Here is a 21,025-nt window from a genome sequence, read left to right on the forward strand (position 1 = left end):
TTTGGCCCCATCCCACCAGATTCTGATTTAATTGGTGTGGAGTGGGGACCCAGTCCTAAGTGATAAAAAGAAAATAGGAATGGTCAGAGATCTTAGGGAAGATGGGGGAGCGAGGTGAGGAGCTTCAAAGGTAGAAAGATGCAGAAAGCGATGAAAGAGGCTGATCTGAAAGTGGACCAGTTCTGGGCTTCCCCAGTGGCGCAGTGGTTGAGAATCTGCCTGCCAATGCAGGGGACACGGGTTCGAGCCCTGGTCTGGGAAGATCCCACATGCCGCGGAGCAACTAAGCCCGTGAGCCACAACTACTGAGCCTGCGCGTCTGGAGCCTGTGCTCCGCAACAGGAGAGGCTGCGACAGTGAGAGGCCCGCGCACCGCGATGAAGAGTGGCCCCCGCTCGCCGCAACTAGAGATAGCTCTCGCACAGAAACGAAGACCCAACACAGCCATAAATAAATAAATAAATACATTTACAAAGCTCAGCTCCCTAGCTCCTCTGGGGGCAAATGAAAAAAAAAAAAAAAAAAAGAAAGTGGACCAGTTCTAACATCGAGCAACTCAGAGGCTCGGGCTACATCTCTAGTTCACCGATGTCAAGTAGAACTCAAGGTCCACGAAGCCAGATTATTAGAAAGTTTACGAACATGAATGTTACTGACAGTGGGTCAGGGGTCAGCCCTGGAAAGAATGACCTGTCCTTTTCACAACACCCTCCCTAGCGTCCAAGAATCCTGTAGCCACTATTCCTCTTTGTTGATGCCTAACCCCCAAAACAGAAGGGATTTCAGAGGCCATGCAGTTCACCCTACCGTACGATAGATCCAGGCACTGCAGGCCTAACTCAAGGTCACGCAGGTAAACCAGAAGCACACAAACAGGTGTGAGATGCCCCACTCCAGGACATGAAAGTACATACATTGATAGATACATGATAGGTGAGAAGAGAGACGTGTCAAGTTACATTAAAAGATGATCTCCCAGTGCCTGGAATACCTAAGAGTATTAATAAGAGAACTGGGAGCTCAGCAGAGGAGGAACATCCACCCTGGGGGCAAACACAGAGCACCCCAAATGCAGCAACGCGCACGGAGAGGGCGTCCTGGCAGCGTGACACAGCAGAGTAGCAATACAGGGACGCACTGAGTGCCGCCGGTAGAATGAACTTAGGGACGGGATGGCCCTGGGTCCAAATCCTAGCCCTGCCACTGAGTCGTGAGCAAGGCATCTAGCCTCGGCTAAACCTCAATCTCCTCATCTCTGCAACAGGGATCAATAATACATGCAGGTCAGTTACTGTAAGGACGAGTGATTTAGCACAGTGCCTGCGCCGCAGAAGTTGATCAGTAAGCAGTTGCTTACTAGTAAGCGGTTGCTATCATCATTATTATTGGTATGAAAAGTTTTTAGAAAGGAAACTAAAGGTTAGACCTTGACTGTCCCTGATGTTAGACCCTGCTTCTGCCTCAGCTGAGCTGCAATGCCTAACATAATGCTCTGCATAAGTGTTTATGGAATCAATCAACGTCAATTTCATGGTTCCAAAACCTTCGATGGATCTGCAGTCCTTGATGAATTGAGGTCAAACTCCTTAGCTGGGAATTAAAATCATTTCAGATACTATCTACCATTACATACTCATACACACTCAAGGTGCTAGCTCAAGGCGTTTTCTCTCTGACTCTCATGCCTATGATGCTCTGTCAACAGGACCTTCCATAACCACCTGTGTTCAGGGGTGGGAATATTTCTGGGCCCAATTCAAATGTCACGTCTCTCGTGTAGCCTCCTCTAGTCTCTGGACACCACCCCACCACCTAGTGGGGATCTCTCTCTCTTCTCTAACTGATATATTAGAATTTCCTCCGTCTCTTTCATCCCCATAAAACTATTCCTTACGTGCTCAAGATCTAAGTATTGACTTGAGTCAATACACTATAAGGTCCTCCCAAAATAAAACGACTAAATCAAGTTCCTCCGCAATTATTCTGCCTATCAAATCTTCATACAAACATCTTTGCTTTCTAGGTTAAACTCATCACTGCAGACCTAGAAGGTTTGAAACACCACTGTAGGGGAAAATGCCAAATTCCCTCTCTAGTGCTCTCTGCCTTTATTACAACCAATGCAACTAGAAGCGCCTGTTCATCAGTGTGCTACAAGAGGCCCACGCAAACACAGAACTTTCTATTCTTTTTAATAAACTTCCAGTAAATATAAGTATAAACATAAACTTTACACACACACACCCTAATATATATATATATATCTCCTTTAATTTTGTGAAGGCTTATTTTCCTTGTTAAATTCTTTCCTTTTATCAAAACCAGTGGGAACCCACTACATAAAATAGATGCAACAAAGATTGCTTTGTAAAAACTCCAACCAAGTCCAGAGACAAAGGTGCACATCTTTAAAGTGATCCACTTGAATCGGCACTTAAGTCAATTCCAATGCAAGGTTCCTCAATGGAAAACCCTATATCCTCAAACATTCTCCCTGAAGCTACACAACTACAATAAAAGGTTCTTGCCTCTCCACAGTGAGAACGAACAGACCGCTTCTCAAAACTGCAGGATGTAGAGGATTTAACCAGCCCGACTTTGGTGCAAACCTGCCTTTGGTGCAGACTGATGGGAGGGTGGGGAGGGTGGGGAGGGTGTGGGGAGGGGGAGAAGGAAAGTTCAGTATATATAAGATGCTGCACCCTCCATCTGTGAGCCCTCAATAAAATGACTGAAAGATTTTTCCCGTTTTCTGTTGTTAAAACACTTTCTTGATCAAAGGATACCATCAACAAAGTGAAAAGGCAAACTCACAAAATGGGGAGAAAATATTTGCAAATCATTTATCTGACAGGGGACTTGGATCTAGAATGTATAATGGACGATTACAACTCAATAATAAAGAGATGAATAATCAATCCATTTTTTTAAATGGGGAAAGGATCTGAATAAACATTTCTCCAAAGAATATAAACAAATGGCCAATAAGCACATGAAAAGATGCTCAACATCATTAGCCATCAGGGAAATGCAAATCAAAACCACAACAAGGTACCACTAGGACAGTTATAAACAAGAAGATGGATAATACCAACTTTTTGGTGAGGATCTGTGGAAACTAGAGTCCTCATACATTGCTGGTGGGAATGTAAAATGATGTAGCCACTGTGGAAAACAGTTTGGCAGTTTCTCAAAAGGTTGAACATAGAGTTAACATATAACCCGTCAAGTCCACAACTAGTTATATACCCAAGAGAAATGAAAACACATGCCCACACAAAGATTTGTTCACACTTATAGCAGCATGGTTCGTAACAGCCAAGAAGTGGAAGCGATTCAAATGTCCATCAACTGATGAATGGGTAAATAAAATGTCTGATATGCCTCCAATGGGATACCACTCAGCCATCAGAAGTCATGAACTACTGATACGTACTACAACATGGATGAACCTTGAAAACATTATACTAACTGACAGAAACCTGTTTCAAAGAACCCCATATGTTATGATTCCAGTTAGATGAAATGTCCAGAATAGGCCAATCTATAGGGCTGAGCGGGGTTGAGCGGAAATGGGGAGTGACTGCCAATGGGTACGAGATTCCCTTCAGGGTGATAAAAATATTCTAAAATGTAATGATGGTTTCACAACTCTGTAAACACATGAAAAACCTCTAAACTGTATACTTAAAATGAACTGTAAAACAGTATAAATTGTATCTCAATAAAGCTATTATATAATTTTTTAATGTTTTCTTGAAACACCTTACTACCAATAAAAATTCATCAGCATTTCATGAAGTAAAAGAAAAGACTCTACTCCGCACGGATGAAAAGTAATCCACGACGAAAGGACGAGACTTTGAGGGGCCCAGGGAGGAGGTGTGGTTAGGGAGAAGAAGGGTAGAAGCAGGGGTGGCCAAGAGGGTGAACGGTTAAACCTGGGTGACGCGTAACAGGGACTTTATTACATTCTCCTATATTTGTCTATGTTTGAAATGTCCATAATAAAAGGCTTAAAAAAGTCAATCAGTTGAATTCTATAAAACGATTCACAGGAAACCGGAAATCCCGTATTCAGCCACTGGTCAAACTTGGGGAATGAAAGGCGGGGCGGGGAACAGAGTGCTGGATAAAGAAGAGCCCCAGGGAAAACTGCTGCCTCAGGGCGACGGGAGACCAAAGGAGAGTCACCCCACCGGCTGGAATGTTGGTTCTGCTGAATGGGCGGTTAGTGAGATCAGGTCCTCTGGCTGAAAAGCAGGAAACGTGCGCGCGTGCGTGCGTGTGTGTGTCTGTGTGTGTCTGTGTGTGTGTGTGCGGGCAGGTGGCAGGGGGGCTGGAATGGGTAGCTAGGCTGTTGTCACTCCGTGGAAATGCTATGGTGCAATAAATTCCCGAATCTTTTTTTATGCTTTAAGTTTTCCTCTCACTTAGAATTAACTGTACAACACTGGGGCTAAATGGCAAATACTGAATATCTGTTTTTGTCTGGATGAGTAATTTTACCATGTTATTTTTAACTGGCTATTTCTCTCTGGTTTTACTTACTGGCAATGACACTAAGTACTGTCACTTGGGGATCAAGGTGACAACTCAAGAAAAAATAAAAATCATGGGCATTTGGCAGCAAACATTAAATGCCTACGGAGGGCCAGAAGCTCTCCTGGGGTCTGGAGCTACAAAGGTGAGAAGAAAGCAGTCCCCACCTGAGGTGCTTCATCCTTGAGGTAGAGAGACACACAGGGACACAGATACTGACAGCAATGAGGTAAGTGCTCTGACATGCCATGGGACACAGGAGATGAAGCAAGGGGATGCTTTAGCCAAGTCTGGAGGGAAGGTACAAAGGAGTTCCACAGGCAGAAAGAGCAATGTGTGACATCCCAGGCCATGCGGACAGCAGCAAGGCAGAGGGAGAAAGGGTCACCCGTGAGGCGAGGTAGGTGGCCCAGGCCAGAGGTCCTCAGACGCGATGGCACAAAATGGTCACCAGAGGGCACCAGTTGGCTAAACATACCGATTTAGCTTTGACTCCGAGACTTCCACCCTGTAAGTCTGGAGTGGGATCCAGAAATCTGCACTTACAACCAACAGCCCAGGCAGTGACAAGCTATGGAGTTTGATCTTTTGCCACGAATGACTCAAAGCCATTGAGGAATTTTAAGCAAACGAAAGAGGAGATCAGATATGTAAATTAAGATTCTCTCTCAGAAGTTGCAGAGGGGTGGCAGGGAGAGAGACAAATTGAAAGGAGGCTGCAAAGTCCAGTGGAGAGGTGACTGAGGAGGGTACAAAAAAAGAGGTAGGTAGAATTGTAAGCAACCTGACGGTGGAGAGGGAGAAACAGAGAGGGGTGGGCAGCTTCCAGATCTCCCTGTGGGGTAGCTGAGCAGATCATGGTGCCATGGAACGGGATGTGGAACAGAGAGCGGGGCGGGGGGAGGGTAAGGGGGCTAAATTCAATGCGTTTGTTTTCATGAATGTGTTGTTTTAATTAAACTTTATTTTGAGATAATCATAGACTCACATGCAGTTGTAAGAAACAATATAGAGAGACCCCGTGTACATTTTACCTACTTTTCCCAAATGTTAACATCTTGCAAAACTACAGGACAATATCATAACCGGGATACTGACATGGACACAATCCACCGATCTTATTCAGGTGTCCCAGTTCTGAGTGCAGTTTTGAACACTTGGATTTGAGGTGTCAAAGATATTCATGAGAAGATTTGTCCAGGGGCAGGTGGGTACACAGGTCTGACATTCAGAAGGCTCAGGGTGAAGATATGGATGTGGGGAACTCTATCATAGGTGGGTTCAATGCCTTAAACGACGGGACTATGACAGCAGAAGTACCCAGCAGACACAGCCGCAGGTGTAGGAAGGCTTATTCTGCAGAGTAAGAACATGGCTTGTGCACTAACTAACTCAGCCCTCTCCTGCACCCTCAGCGTATGTTTACTCGCTTGGCGGTGAAGAGCCCAGGTTCTAGAGTCAGGTGGCCTGGCTCCTGTCGCAGCTCGAAATCACTGAGCAGCTTTGGAGTCCTGGGCAAGTCACTCAGCCTTTGGATGCGTCAGTTACTTGTCTATCAAACAGGCTGATAAGTGTACTTAGCTTATATGGTTATTTTGAGAATTAAGTAAGATATAAGATGCTTAGAACTGTGACACAGTTTGCTGTGTCACAGCACAGCGTGCTTCTGAGAGGAAGCGAACTTGCATGATTTACAGGCCGGGCGGCCAGGAGCCCACAGATGGGCAGGAAGCGACCTTGGCTGGAAGTAGGAACTCTCTGGCCAAGACAGGAAGACAGGTGAGGCCTGGCTGCTGCACGTAAGTCCGTCCAGGTGTCTGTCGGGGTGGCAGTGGGCAGGTGGCTGAGGGAGACTCACGGAGTCGGCTCCTCTCTGAAGCCCAGGAGAAGGGTGGTGAGACGGGAGGGGGCCCGCAGACGGAAGTGCAGGTCCAGCCAACCAACCGCTCTGAGGAGGGAGGGACAACGCCCCCCCAAAGGATACGGGCCCTTACAGGGCAATATATAAATAACTGTGCAACTGCGTGACTGATACTTAATGCTTAAGGATCTCAGGGTGAAAAAGAGACCAAGTGGCCAACCAAGGAAACGGGCGGCAAGGTCTTGGGCAGGGAGAGGAGGAGGAGGAGGGGCTGATGAGGAGGGAGCAAAGGAGACTTGAGTCCCAGAGCAGCAAGGAGACTCCCGACTGCCTGCCTGCCTGTCTTCGAGACGCCCGGCAGCATCTCCTACCTGAGAACAGCCTTTGACCCTTTTCTTGGTTTTCCCCTCTCGCTGTCAGGTCTCCGATTCCTGTTCCCAGGCTAATGCAGACAAATGCTAACTGTTGCATTTAGGGATTTTTTTTTCCAGTTGTCCTTTTTCTCTGTTAACCCCATAAGTGCATCTGAAGCCCAGGCAGAATCCAGTTTTAGCCCCTGGAACGAGAATGCCTTATCCCACCCATCAGCCAAGCCACGAGGTTCTCGGCACCAGCACCGCTTCTCGGTTTCCTCCTGACAGAGGGGCACGTGCGAAACACCTGCCGTGACAGCCCCACCCCTTCTGGGGAGGGGGGGCAGGCGCTGGAAATGAATGTTATAGTTATCAGAGGGTGAGTTCCTCAAACCCTTCCCAACTTCTGAGTGAGCGACGGCCTTGGCCCAGCTGAGATATTCCTCTCATGGAATAACAGGGATGTTATTTTTCCAAATATTAAACTGGTGCGTTTACTTTAACCCCGTAGGACAAGTCCCCACCGCCTTCCACATCTGAGACCAGGCTGAGGACTTCATCGCCGCAGGAGAGGACGGCTAGAGCAAGACAAGAGACTCGAGGAGGAGACCACAAATTCGCCTCCCTGTGAACAGGAGAACATACCTCTGCGCGTTCCTGCAGCCTCGGGAATAAAGGGGGGCCCTCCTGAGGATTCGTGGGGAGGAGAAACGCGGGCGCGGTGCTGGTGAAAGACCCACTGCCGGCCCTACTGGAGGCGCCAAAGCTACTGAAATTACACTACATCGGACGCTTGGTTACCCTTGCTCCTCCTCCAGCTTCTGCTACAGAGGAGGCAGTAGAAAGCCCCAGTCGTTTGTGGAGCAAAAATAAACTACATTTTCTTTTTTTTTTTTTCCTTTTTGCGCTTTGCATTGGAATTTAATTCCATGACCAGTTGTGCTTTGAGTAAAGCTTCTACAGTAAGAGCAGCACTGTGTTTACTTCTTAGGTCCTAGACGTAGTTGCTGTAAAGTCCGTAGAGTCTTCCACTAGGACGCGAATACAAATACTACAGACATCACGTCGCCAGATAACCGTGCAAAGTAACTCCAGACCAAAAGGCTCTAAAACATAAAAACGCTTACACATCATACAGACCACGCAGACCCACCCCCTGTATCCTCTCCTCCAGCACTCACCCGGTTTTATTTTGCTGGAGATTCCAAGACCGTATGATAAAGTGTACGGTACGATATCATATATCAATATGATATGTTTATTTCCATCTATTCACCTTAGTTGTGTTACTCTCACAAAGATGTTCCAACTGACCATTTATCGACCCTTAATGTGTTTTCTATCCTGTCAATATGGTCTATATACTCCTCGACTACAAAATCATGGTGAGTTGAAATGGGCAGAAGAGCCACTTTATTGCAGGGATTTCATTTGGACGATTATACACACTTTGTCTGAAAATGACCCTAAAACTTAGAGTATGTCTTTTTTAATTTAAAAAAAAAAAAAAGCTTTCTATTCATCATGGAATTAACATTCCCGTACAAATTGCAAAAAGAAAAGATCCAGCTTTTGTAAGTATTACAAAGTTAGTAGCTTAGAGCCCCTTACAAGAGCAAGGCGCTCTGTGCACAGCACGGAGCAAGCACCTATTTTCTGAAAGGAACATAAAAGCATGCACTAAAGATACACATAAAAATACATTTCAGAAGATACACAAGAAACATTACAACAATTCCTTCTGAAGTGTGTGATGAGGGGCCGCAGGAGGACACAGTGAGGTGAGACTTCACTGCGCCCTTTGGGGTGTTTTGTGTTTTTCTACCATGGATATGTGTTACCTACTTTTAAAAAATGTTTAAGTCACACAAGCAGCTGTCTTTTCTCAAAATCCTCCTGTTTATGCTTTAAGCAATAGATCTACAAGATGCACAACAAATAAAAACTCATGAAACACTGAGCTTTTTGAAACACCCCTCATACCTCACCCCATCCCAGCCTCACAGTCGCCCCTCTGATATGAGCCGCTTAGAAACTCTGCAAAGCAAACAGGACCCAGAAATGGAAGTCCAGGATGGAATTCTCAGTTCTCCCACTTTCCATGGATCTTCTCACCCTAATTTGTAAAACGGAGATACCTAGCTACCTCAGAGGGATTCCGTGAGGACTGCCCCAACTGACAATATAGAAAACCAGGCTGCAAACTACAAAAACTTCTAACAAACAGATATTTTTGCTGTATAATATGTTCCAGGTATAGATGTACATGTACATATTGATAGCCATAGACAGCAAAGAACTAAACTTTAATTAAATTGGGACTCTGATCACTATTTTATCACAGATTCATTAGTTCGATCAGGAGTCAACATTAAAAGTGACTAGAAAACAGAGAAACTGCTGAGTGGCAATGGGTTCTGAACAGGAAATTCAGGACCAGGTAATTCACCCAAACCAACAAGACCAGAAGAAATGACAGTGGTGAAGACCAAAGCAAATACAGTACACATAAAAGAACTATAAATGTAACTCATTTGCTCTCAGTTTGCCAGAGAGGAAGATAACTAGCTAATTTAAGACCAAGAAATACTTTTTAAGACGTGAAAACAAAACAAAGCAAAAATTTCCCAATTTTTACTTAAAGGCTAGATTTCTTCAGGGCCCAGCTCATATTTAACTCTTACAGAAAACCTCCCCTAATTTTTCCAGCCTCCCAATCGTTTCCTATATGATTACCGGTAATCATGTACTGACTGTTGCTCTGTGTTTTATGTATGCATCTTGTTTCCATAAAAATGCCTTTAAGGCAGCCCCCGTGAAGGCAGATAGCACAGACTCCATTTGGTTAAAAACTTCACAGCGTCTACACCAGTGCAGAGAATCTTAATATACTTTTTTTTTTTAAACTAAATCACTCTTTATTCAAATGAAATATAATAAGTTCTCTGAATGCATTTCTCTAAGAAATTCAAAAAGCAATCATGAGCAGACATTACCTTTAACTGATCATAAACACACACACACACGCACACACACGCACACACACACACTACCAACAACCACCACCACCACTACCACAAACTAGCATTCTAACATGGACCCGGCTATAACATTTTTACTTTAGAAAAAGCTGAAATATGTTTCCATAGGGCAACAATGTGGAATGCAGAGTTACACTGCAGCATATTAAACTTGATGAGAACATTTAAAAGTGTATATAAATCAGGAAAGTACAATGGCCGTTGACAGAGGTGGAGGGAGGGGAGAGAGGGGAAAGGAGAGTTTATTTAATGAGTATAGAGCTTCAGTTTTGCAAGATGAAAAAGTTCTGGAGACCCGTTGCACAACAATGTGCAGACAGTTAGACTGTACTGTACATATAAAATGGTTAAGATGATGAATTTGATGTGATTTTTACCTCAATTTTTAAGTCTCTGTAAATTTTACATATCCAATTAACTGAACAACTACACACCTGGAAAAATATAAAAGTCTTCCAATTTTTGTTAAGGTCCCAAGGAGCAAGCACTTGGCTGAGTGAAAAATAAGCTCTCGTAATATTATCTAAGAAGAACTAAAACTGTAATGCATTCCCTGAGCTTCCTTCAAATCTTTTGCATGAAACACATTTTTTTACAGCAAGGTATCTTCCAGAAAAGGTATCAACAACACAAAAATAGAGAGTAATAATTTGGGACTGAGATTAGGCTTAGCTAACTTTTTATTTATATCAAAGTTACACTTGCACGCGTCTTAGAGTCCAATAGCTCTATATGACTTATTGTGAAAAACAGCAGCCCACTGTCCATAAACTCCTCCATTTCCCATTCTCCAAAAGCAATTATTTTCAATTCTTTCATCCACTGTGTTTCTTTTGTTGACCGCTTTATCTCTAAATAACATACTTGCAGTTGTACTTCCTGATTTTAAGCATTATCTATTGGCTTCCTACTACGGAAGATGATGGGATATTCAGCTCTCCTTCACCTCCCACCAAGACGTTATGTACTTAGATATTTCCTTTCTTCCTAACATGTAGCAGATTTTAATTCTGAATCTAGTATATGTCTATAGCAGGGTAAGACAAATACGTAACCACGGCCTTGTTACTAGAAACCATTTCATTGTCCATGGAACTGATATGAAATAAAGGTAAAAATCAAAAATTAATAAAAATCTTTAATGTTAAATGGAAATGTTAGAGATGAATTGGAAATAGGAATATAAACCCCCGTAGGAATGCACGACATGTGTACACACACATGCATTCACAGATATATATGTATCCCATCCACCCAGATAGGGCTTAGATGCCAGGACATCCCAGTAGCAATGCGCACTTTCAGAATCCAGATCTTGCTTTCTAAATACCATTCCCCACTAGAAAGAAGTAGGGCTCCGTAAAGAAATGGCTGATTGCAGACCTGAGGCAGAGAAAGTACAAGATGAACCTGGGAGACTTTCTGCGCCAAAAAAGAAGGAGGTGCTCTAAGTCAAACGGTGTCATGTCAAAGGATACAAAAGAGCTTGAAACATCTTCCGTTGGCCACCTTTGGGACAACCTGAACACTAAAATGAACAACAAGTATAACAGGTTGCAAAATGCTGAATTGAAGGAATATCAGTAAGCCCGTAACAATGACCAAAGATAAATTTTTTTAAATAAGAAAAAAAAAAAAAGGAGAAACTCATTTATTAAAGAACTAAATGTGCAATTACAGCAATTCTTACTCTGAAAACTGATACTCAAAGGAAAGGAATTTAGCATTTATTCTTTTTTTTTTTTTTTTTTAGAAAGAATTATGATTTATCACAGCTGATGAGGGAAAGCCCATTTTTACAGAAGAATGCCAACATCTAGCCATTCCCAGTGAAATAATGGTTTTGGACTTGGTTCATCAATGGATGCTAAAACTTTCAGGTGAAAGGAATGGAATGGTTGCACGTGCCAAAGTTGTACTCATAGGTCCTGTTCCTTCTATTGGAGAGTGGTTTTTACCGGATATAGCCAGAGTTACCTCACCAATCAAAACCTATTTTTCATGCCTAGGTAAAGCATGAATTTAAATTATGCTTATGCAAGCACATCTGTCCAGCCTTCAGGGTTATTTTCATAGTAAACAAGGCAGATATCTCCTTTATGACAAATAGGATACAAGGAACACGTGAAAATGTGGAGGCAATCTTGACTTGAAACTCAAAACTTGTCCCTGGAATCAAAAAAAGTATGCACCGTCTTCAAGGACCCGAACTGAATGTAAGCTGGTTGGCTCAGATAAGAAACCAGACTGTCAATTATGTGTTTAGCAGGGCTTATTTTTGCAGTCCAAATGGCTCAATGAATATGTCACAAATTAATTACCCACTGAGCAAGAAGGGGAGCTGTTTCTTCTATGTATTTTGGGGGCGATAAGGATGGTGGTTCCGAGAGTACAGTCAACCAAGAAAAGTCTCCCACCCACCCCAAACACCCAACCCAACAAAACCTCAGGGGTACAGAGGAAACAACTGGGGGTAAACAGAGCAGTTCCCTGGGCAGTTTAACCACGAAGCATTTTAAGCTGCTTCTAATCTGTTTCCCCAAAAAAGGCCTCATGCCCATGATATGACTTGTCACCTTTCACCATATTGAACACCCAACAATTCCTAGCCACAATTAGAGCTGCTCATCTTGCAAGCAATTTCATCTGTCTCTCGCTTCTCTGGCACCCTGGGCTTTGCTAGGCTCTGCCTGCTCCCCATGGCACCCGCGAGAACAGGAGTTCTGGCTCCTCGGATGCTGCCCACGGCCCCCAAGTCCTGCAGCCTGTTCCCAGCCAGCACCTTTCTCCCTAGCGATGCTCCTTGCCTCCCGGGGCCAGACCTACAACATGCACATGTCCCCGGCAACCATCACAGTGCGGAGGAAAGAACAGACGTCTCCTAGTAGGTCCACTCCGTGTGCGCCAGCAAGCGACTTAACTTCTGAGGCTTGGGCCCCGCATACACGGAATGAAATAATAAAACCTACGTTGAAAGCATGTTGTCATGATTACAAATAACGTCTGTAAAGTTCCCAGCACAGTGCCTGCGATAATTAGCGGAGACTGGCTCATGATAACTGCGGTCCTAGTGCAGTTGTAGCATACTATTTATTAACGGTCTGTATTTACCGGCCACTTACTGTGTGGTGGACACTCTTCCAAACGCTGTAGAGGTACTGACTCACTTCATCCTCAGAAGATACTGTCAGTTACGCCCAGGGGACAGACAAGAAGCTGAGGGGGAGTGTGACGACAACAGTAATAGTAGTGAGAAGCCCTTCCAGGGCGCCCCATCGTCCCGGTCTAGCAAACACGCCTCCCCATAGCCTTTCCGCACTGCCCCGCGGGTACCTGATGCGCCAGGTCAAAGTAAACCCTGGCGGTCCCACGTCAAACCGCCTGATGGCCCCACTCCCCCGCAGATGCCATTCTTCTGCCAGAAATGCCCTTCCCTGCATGACAGACTCTGTCCTCCGAGGCAACGCTGCTTCTTCCAAAACTGCCCTCAAATGGCACTTCCTCTGCGACCTCCCTGGGCTTCCCGAGCCCCTTGGGACTTCCTCCGCATTTTATGCGCTTCTCTGTTTGCGCTTCCTTCCTCCTCTAATACCTGGAGTGTTTGGCTGTGTGCCCCCTCCCCGCACTTGTGACCACCGGCTGGGGGGGGGGGGGGGAAGTGACCACATTCTCCGCCTCCGTCCCCACCGACCAGCACAGCGCCCAGCACAGACTCCAGGGCCCGGTCTGGACGCACGAGCTGAGGGGCTCCGTCCCCCACCTGCACATCAGTGTCTTCATCTGTGAACTGGGGATAAAGTACCTTTCTCCCAGGGCTCCTGAATAATAAATCAGGCAATAGACAGAATGGACGTAGAGCTGAGCCAGTGCTCACTAAGAAAGGGGGAAGGCGGTACCACGGCACATCACAGCCACCCTGGTAGCCCTGGGGGGGGCTGTTCTCACACTAGCCCACAGGAAACACCGTCGTAGGGCCCAACGGCAAAAGGAGGAGGTATCCCCAAGGCTGGAAAGCTCATTTTCACAGCACGCGTCCGTCAGGAGCTGATTCAATCTAGGGCCATCAGGAGCGCCAAAATCCCGCCCACCGCAGTGAGGGTGATACTATAATTGCTCGAGAGACACCCACTGTTACAGTGATAGCAATAATGGTATAATAGTAAATACTAGAGTTGTATGATGAACTCATATAACTCATTAACGATAAGACTCCTCCTTATTGTAGGGGAAATTCCTACAAATAATCGTACAAGGTTCTGTGTTATTTACCATAGTCCCATTTCCAAATCTGTTCAAAGATTTTAATTATATAACTCTGTGTAAGTTTTACTTTTTTATTTTTAAGTATTAGCTAGCTCATTTTACTGATTGATTGGTTTTTATTTTTTTAATTTTTTTGGGGGGGCCGCGACGCACGGCTTGCGGGACCTTAGTTCCCCGATCGGGGAGAACCCGGGCCCCGGCAGCGAAAGCACCGAGTGCTAACCACTGGACCGCCAGGGAATTCCCTTAGCTAGCCCATTTTAAATGCTTTTCTCTGGTGAGCTCAAAACACTTAAGACAGTTAAATATTCTTGTTTTAAAAACAAAACTTCATTCAATTCCAAAAAATATCGGAAACCAAATATGTATCACGTCTGGTATTCTTTCCCTTGAGTCTCTAACGCTCATCTATTAGACGGCATTTTCTAAACATCATGTCCACCTATAACCTCTTATTTTTTCAGGTCTCATAAAGAGGGAGAATTAAAGTCTCTTCTTCCAAGCTTCCCTAATTCACCTCTGTTTTAAAATCTCTGCCCTGATGTTAGGATTTGTACAAGTCAAATATTTCTTTGCCCCCCTTGAAACTACACATGCAACCTCACCCAGAAACCCAAGGCCCCTCTCGCCCCTCTCACTTTTGGGTACACACTGCACTAGGTTTGCCCACTGCAAACTCCCCCCCAGGGCAGCAACTCACTTAATCTACATTTTAGATCTGTAACTCTGCATAATGACAGTGAGGATTTCTGCGTTGCTACATTTAAAGAATGTACACAACAGGCCTGCTCCCTTGTTACTGTTAGCCCACTTAACATTAGGAAAAACTCTCTTCAATAAAATCAAACAGCAGTGCTTTATAGCTCTGTTCCAACACTGAATGTGGGAACTGAAAATAAAACATATGTTTCTATTACAAAGGAATAAAGGCCATTTCTACTGAAAACACTTCACAGATCCTAAGGACGATCATCAAGACAACGGAAGCCATAAAACCAACGCCAGAAGAGGGTGACACTCGATAGTCAATCTTGCCCCAAATGTGCTGAATGCTTCTTGCCCCAAATGTGCTGAATGGTTTCTAGAACATAGAAACTATTACTTCAAGTTAATCTTCTGAAGTGTATGCAATTTAATGCAATTCAACACATAAATATGTGTGTAGTTGCTTGGCTGTATAGCTTGCTTGGAGTGTGAAACTTGCTACATTATGGTCATGTCTACACAGCCAAATGCTTCCAAAGGCACTGTGTAATTTTCTTAAAGAAGCTGAAGAAGGTGCTGAAGACAAAGTAGTAAGTGAGAGATACCAGGTGTAACAGAATGATAGCAAACCAAGATCAGATATTTGAAACTGTGTGCTCTTTTCATATAGTATAAATAGTACACTACATTTGCGTTTTTAAAACACATGTAAGAATATAGAAAGAGCAATTGGATATCTACCTAGTTAAATTACCTATTAATCACAAAGGATAAAACAGTAACTCTGCAGTGGAGAAACCTGATAGACACCACCTTACCCAAAAGCTCAAAGTTATCACCCCCGGTACTGGGACAATGTGAGGGGAAGTAACGAGACACTCACAGCATCACTTCCGTGATACTCCCACCAAAAGTGCTTAACATGAATCTGATGATGAGCAACTGGATAAATACAAACCGAGGGACATTCTACAAAATAACTGGCCTGTTCCCCTCAAAAATGTCAAGGTCAAAAAAAGAAAGGCTGAAGACCATGGCAATTAAAGGCCACGGGGACCATGGATTGGATCAAGGTTGAGGAGACCCATGTCTGGAGAGACTAAGGACTTTGCTTTCAGTCACCCAGCCACGTAGCACCTGAGCCAAGACGAGTACAGCCCAAAGCTCTTTCCGAGATGCTAGACCTAAAAGGTTAGGGGTGAACTTCTAAAATTCACGCATTTTTAAAATATTTTTAGCCTTAAGCATTTTTTAGGTCAAAGCTTTTATACCCTACCCTGAGAAAAGGACAGTAGGCAATTGACCTTTATGGATTTAACATTCACACTTTTTAATACACAAGAATAATCATAAAGACCATGTAATACTCTGTAAGTAAACTGAGCCGAAAAATGGAATCGTGTGTTATGTGGCTTATGAAACAAGAGAAAACACAGCTAGTGGGTGAACCTAATCAACTACCTGTTGTAGGTGTGCAAATAATAGAAATTTCAGCTTGGGGGGGGTGGTTAGAAAATAATCCCCTCCCCAAACCAACTGATCACACTGGTAAGGAAATTAATAGCAAAAGTAACGAATCCAACAAGAAGTCCATGATGTTCTGAGCTAGACACTGGAGCTAGGCTTCCCTCCATTTGGTAGAGGAAATCATACAGTCCTGGTGATGCATTCATATCTGGGAGGCCTAAAAACTCTTAACTACGTGTTCTTCACAAATGATGAGGGTCCATCAGACTTTCATTTGTCCTAAAATTGTTTTACATTTCATTTGGCAGAATCATTCCTGCATGATCACCTTTTTTTATGACAGTTAAAATCAGATTACATGGAATATCAAGGAAAACAGGAACAAGTTACCAAAATATACGAAGAGCATCTAAGGAATGGAGAGTAGTCTCTCCGTTATAGCTAGCAATGCTGAAGGTTTCAAGGATTACAAATTGGAGCAAATTAGAAAATGAAAAGAAAAAAAAAAAGCATGCACACATACGCACAAACATACACACAAATGCTTCAAGCCTAACTGTTCATTTATTTATCGTTAAAACTACTGAGCATCTTTTGTATGCCAGGTACCGTCCTAGGAGATCCAGCACGGAACAAATCTGACAAAATATCTCATGAAGAATCACTACGGTTCAGAGTCAGGAGAAATAGGTGATCAATAAATTAAAATATAAAGAGATGGCATTAAGAGCTATGAAGAAAAATGAAGCAGGATGTGAAGAGAAGGCTTATCTTAGGAAGTGTCCTCTGAGCTAAGCCAGCAGTGGGGGAGAGGGCAGGCCAGGGGGATACTGGGGGGTGAAAGGGAGAGTGGCAGCCATGGGTCAATGCCTGAGGTCACGATGTGCATCCGGGCTGCTGGCGCTGGCTGAGGCACATGTCTGAGAGAGACAGGCGGCCGTGAGAGGATGCTGAGCGTAGGCGTGAACCATGATGTATGTCCTAGCAGGATCACTCTGACTACAAACCAGGAAGTTGCCATTAGAGGGGCAAGAACAGAAACAAGATCCGCTGGAGGCCCTGCAATAAAAAGCACAGGCAAAGGTGGGGTTGCTGGTGCTTTGGGCCAGGGTGGCAACAGCGGAAGCAGGAATACCCTGTTGGATTCTGATTAGATTTTGAAAGTAAAGTTAACAGGATTGCTGAGGGAGTAAATGCAGAGTTTTGAGAGAAAGAAAAAGCCCAGAATGACAATATGTCTTTTACCCTCATTCGCCTGATGGCCATGTATAACATTTACTACGGAGAAGTCTGAGGAAGGAACAAGTTTAAGGATGGTGAGAAATCCACTTTGATTTGATACACATTAGGTTTCGGATACCTATTCGTCATCAAAGTAGAGGCGGCTAAGAAGCAACTAGATATCCAGGTTATGGGGAGAATTATTATTAAATGCAATAGATACACGGATAGATACAGACAGAGAGAGAGAGAGAGAAAGAGAGAAAGAGATAAAGAAGAATTGCACATATGTGTCTGTATATGAATGAAGGAAAGTTCAAGAAGGAAAACATGGACAAGGGAGAAAAGAAATTTATACACTGTATTGTATCTACTTCAGCACCATTTGAAAATACTGTAATGAGAACATAACTACTTTAGTAATAAAAAAGGGACATTTCTTTTGTTTCCCCCAATAAAATAATAAGCTGATGAAAAAATCAGACACGTAGTTAACACAAGACTACTGTGAAAACAGACTCAGAGACAACCATTGTTAACTTTGTGGATTACTTCCTCCCTTTTTTTTTCTTGACATTTACATACATACACTACACAGTTTTGTTTTTTAAGTACAGTTCATTTTTCCTTGTTATTTTGACACACAAGATAATGCTGAACTCAAAGGTGGCAGCCATGGTATCAGGCCATTCTTTGTTTTGAATTACCGTGTTCATGCTTTTAGGATGTCCCCGCTCTCCGGTTCGTCGAGGCCCCTTTACCATTCCCAAACGCGTCACACCCTGACTCACTCCTCTAGGGTGCCTCCTGGCATTGGAGGACATTTGTACTTTCCGTCCTGCTCCTCAGAGTTTTGCAGTTGGGGGTCTGCCTTATAAAACCATAAGCACGTTTCCACGTCATAAAGAATTATTTGTAAACCTAATCTTTCAATGGACTCTTTATATATAATTCTCTGTGCACAGTTCTAATGTAGCATCCAACCTTTTATAAAGCACGTTTTAGCACCGCCTCAAGGAGTCACTGTCTAGTCACCAAAAGAGCAGAAACTCTGACTGAAAGTAGTTTCCCTTCAGTTCATTCAACAAATACCTACCAGCGCGTGTGTCTGTGCGTGTGCGTGTGCGTGTGTGTGTGAGAGAGAGAGAGAGCGAGAGAGAGGATGACAGACACAAAATCTTAAAAGATGGTTTCAGACAGAGAAACGTGCTGTGAATAAAATAACAACACATGAGAACATAACTGGGAGGAAGGTGAGAAAGAGAGAGAATGCTATTGAGCTGGGTGGGCAGGGAAAACCTACTGGGGAAATGACACTTGAGCCAAAGCCTCAGTGAAGAGAAGGAGGCTGCAAGTAGTCTGGAGAAGATCAACTCAAGTACAGGGTGAAGAGGAAAGGCAGAGGGGGGCCCAGGAAAGGAAGGAGTACACGTGTTGGAGGGGTGTGCGGCCGGAACATCGCAGAAAGAGGGGGCAGAGACCATGGATGGCGCTGCAGGCAAGAATCTGGATCTTTAACGAAATTGAGTTATTTGTAGTGAGGTGGATGGACCTAGAGTCTGTCATACAGAGTGACGTAAGTCAGAAAGAGAAAAACAAATACAGTATGTTAACGCATATATACAGAATCTAAAAAAAAGTGGTTCTGAAGAACCTAGGGGCAGGGCAGGAATAAAGACACAGACGTAGAGAATGGACTTGAGGACACGGGGAGGGGGAAGGGTAAGCTGGGACGAAGTGAGAGAGTGGCATGGACATATATACACTACCAAATGTAAAATAGATAGCTAGTGGGAAGCAGCCGCATAGCACAGGGAGATCAGCTCGGTGCTTTGTGACCACCTAGAGGGGTGGGATAGGGAGGGTGCGAGGGAGACGCAAGAGGGAGGAGATATGGGGATATATGTATATGTATAGCTGATTCACTTTGTTATAAAGCAGAAACTAACACACCATTGTAAAGCAATTATACTCCAATAAGGATGTTAAAAAAATAAATAAATAAAAATAAAAAATTTAAACCTCCACCCCCCCAAAAAAAACCAGAATCTGGATCTTTATTCTAATTGTAATGAGAAACTACTGTAAAGTTATAAACAAGGACACAATATGATCTGATTTAGGCTGAACAGTCAGTGTGGCGGTTGTGGAGAGACCAGAACGTTAAGGAGCAAAAATAAAGGCAGGGAGACCAGTTAGGAGGCTGCCACCGTCTCCAGCCAAGAGAGGGGGTGGCTTGAAGCAGCATTTCAGGAACCGTGGTGGTGACGTGTTCAGACACAGGACACATTTTGGAGGTAAGGGCAACAGGACCTGCTGACTCAGGAACGAGGACTCCGTGCCTGGGTGAACAGAACCAGCACTCCATCCACACCTCGAGCGACTTCTACCTTCACTAACGGACCTTCGCGGGACTCAGCTCTCTGGGATGGGTATGGAAGGTGCAGGCAACAATTATTTACAGGGTAATGTAAAATGTATCATACCGTCTCACTTACCCAAATTGGGATCAGTAGCCTGACGTTTCTTAATTTTCGCTTCAGAAATAGCAGAATAATAGGCACAAGTCATCTTGATCAGCCACGTTGCTCGAACCATTGGCACTGAATACTTAGCTAAATATGCGAAAACATCTTCTTTTTTACTAAGGATGGGAACCTAAAAAGGAATAACATATTTATAACAATCACATATTATGTTCATCGCTAGGCCAACCTAAAGAAAGGGGAAGCAAGAGAAAGAGACTCTAAGTTCCTGCTGGCTATGAAAAACTATATCCTTTTTTTAAATGGCACATGCCATTTTAAAAAATATTTTTAAGCAAATTTTAAGAAAAAAGAATCAAAACTATGTTTAGCACATTGGCAACACAGTTTTATCAGTTGTGCTTTCTTATTTATAAAAACAAATTATTTTCAAACTCTCAGATGCTGAAAGCTACTCATTGTATCAACAAAATAGGGAAAATAATCTCATGACAGTCCTCCAAGGAGTTTATATCTCAAAACTGGAAGGGACAGATCAAGTAAAAGCTATCCCCGCTCTACATTTTATCGAAGAACATTTTTGTATACAGCTTTCCGACTGCAACATTTCGTAAGAATAACAATTTCCAGAAAGCTGCTAAAAGTGCCTTTAGACCAAAATTTTTAATTAGAGGCTAAAATGATGGATCAGTGAATCTGCCTAATAAACACTGAGCTAGAAAGAGCTGGGTAATTAATTCACTGGTTGAAAGTGGGCACTTGAGGCAGTTAATTATTTCTTCCAGGCCACAAAGGTACTATTTAGCAAATTAGTGTCCCAAAGTTCTGCGGAATGGCTCGAAAGAGTTAACCCAGTCTTCTCGAATTCCTCATAAATATCCTAGGACTAGCCCATTAATCTCTACATAAGCTATCCAATTTACGAATACAGGGTAACGCAGTGGACAGAGACGATGTTGGTTGCGATGCAGCAGGATGGGGAAAGTGAGATGGAGAAGCAGGCAGCGCCCACCCCCGCCCCCGGCAATGAACACCCCTGTGCTGCAGCCGTGGCCCCAGCCCGTGGTGGTTAAACCCATGACTCCC

The 21,025-nt window shown here is 43.8% G+C and overlaps 1 protein-coding gene across 1 annotated transcript in view; it reads right to left on the reverse strand.

Annotated features, from left to right (window-relative positions):
* MED12L (mediator complex subunit 12L) overlaps positions 1-21,025 on the reverse strand; it is a 317,353-nt gene that overhangs the window by 256,141 nt on the left and 40,187 nt on the right. The window contains exon 6 of the mRNA XM_082394311.1: positions 19,952-20,111. Within this exon, the coding sequence (XP_082250437.1) occupies positions 19,952-20,111 (160 nt within the window). The remainder of the gene's footprint in view (positions 1-19,951; positions 20,112-21,025) is intronic.

This window comes from Balaenoptera borealis (genome assembly GCF_965194805.1).
Source record: "Balaenoptera borealis genome assembly, chromosome: 5".
Taxonomy (NCBI): domain Eukaryota; kingdom Metazoa; phylum Chordata; class Mammalia; order Artiodactyla; family Balaenopteridae; genus Balaenoptera; species Balaenoptera borealis.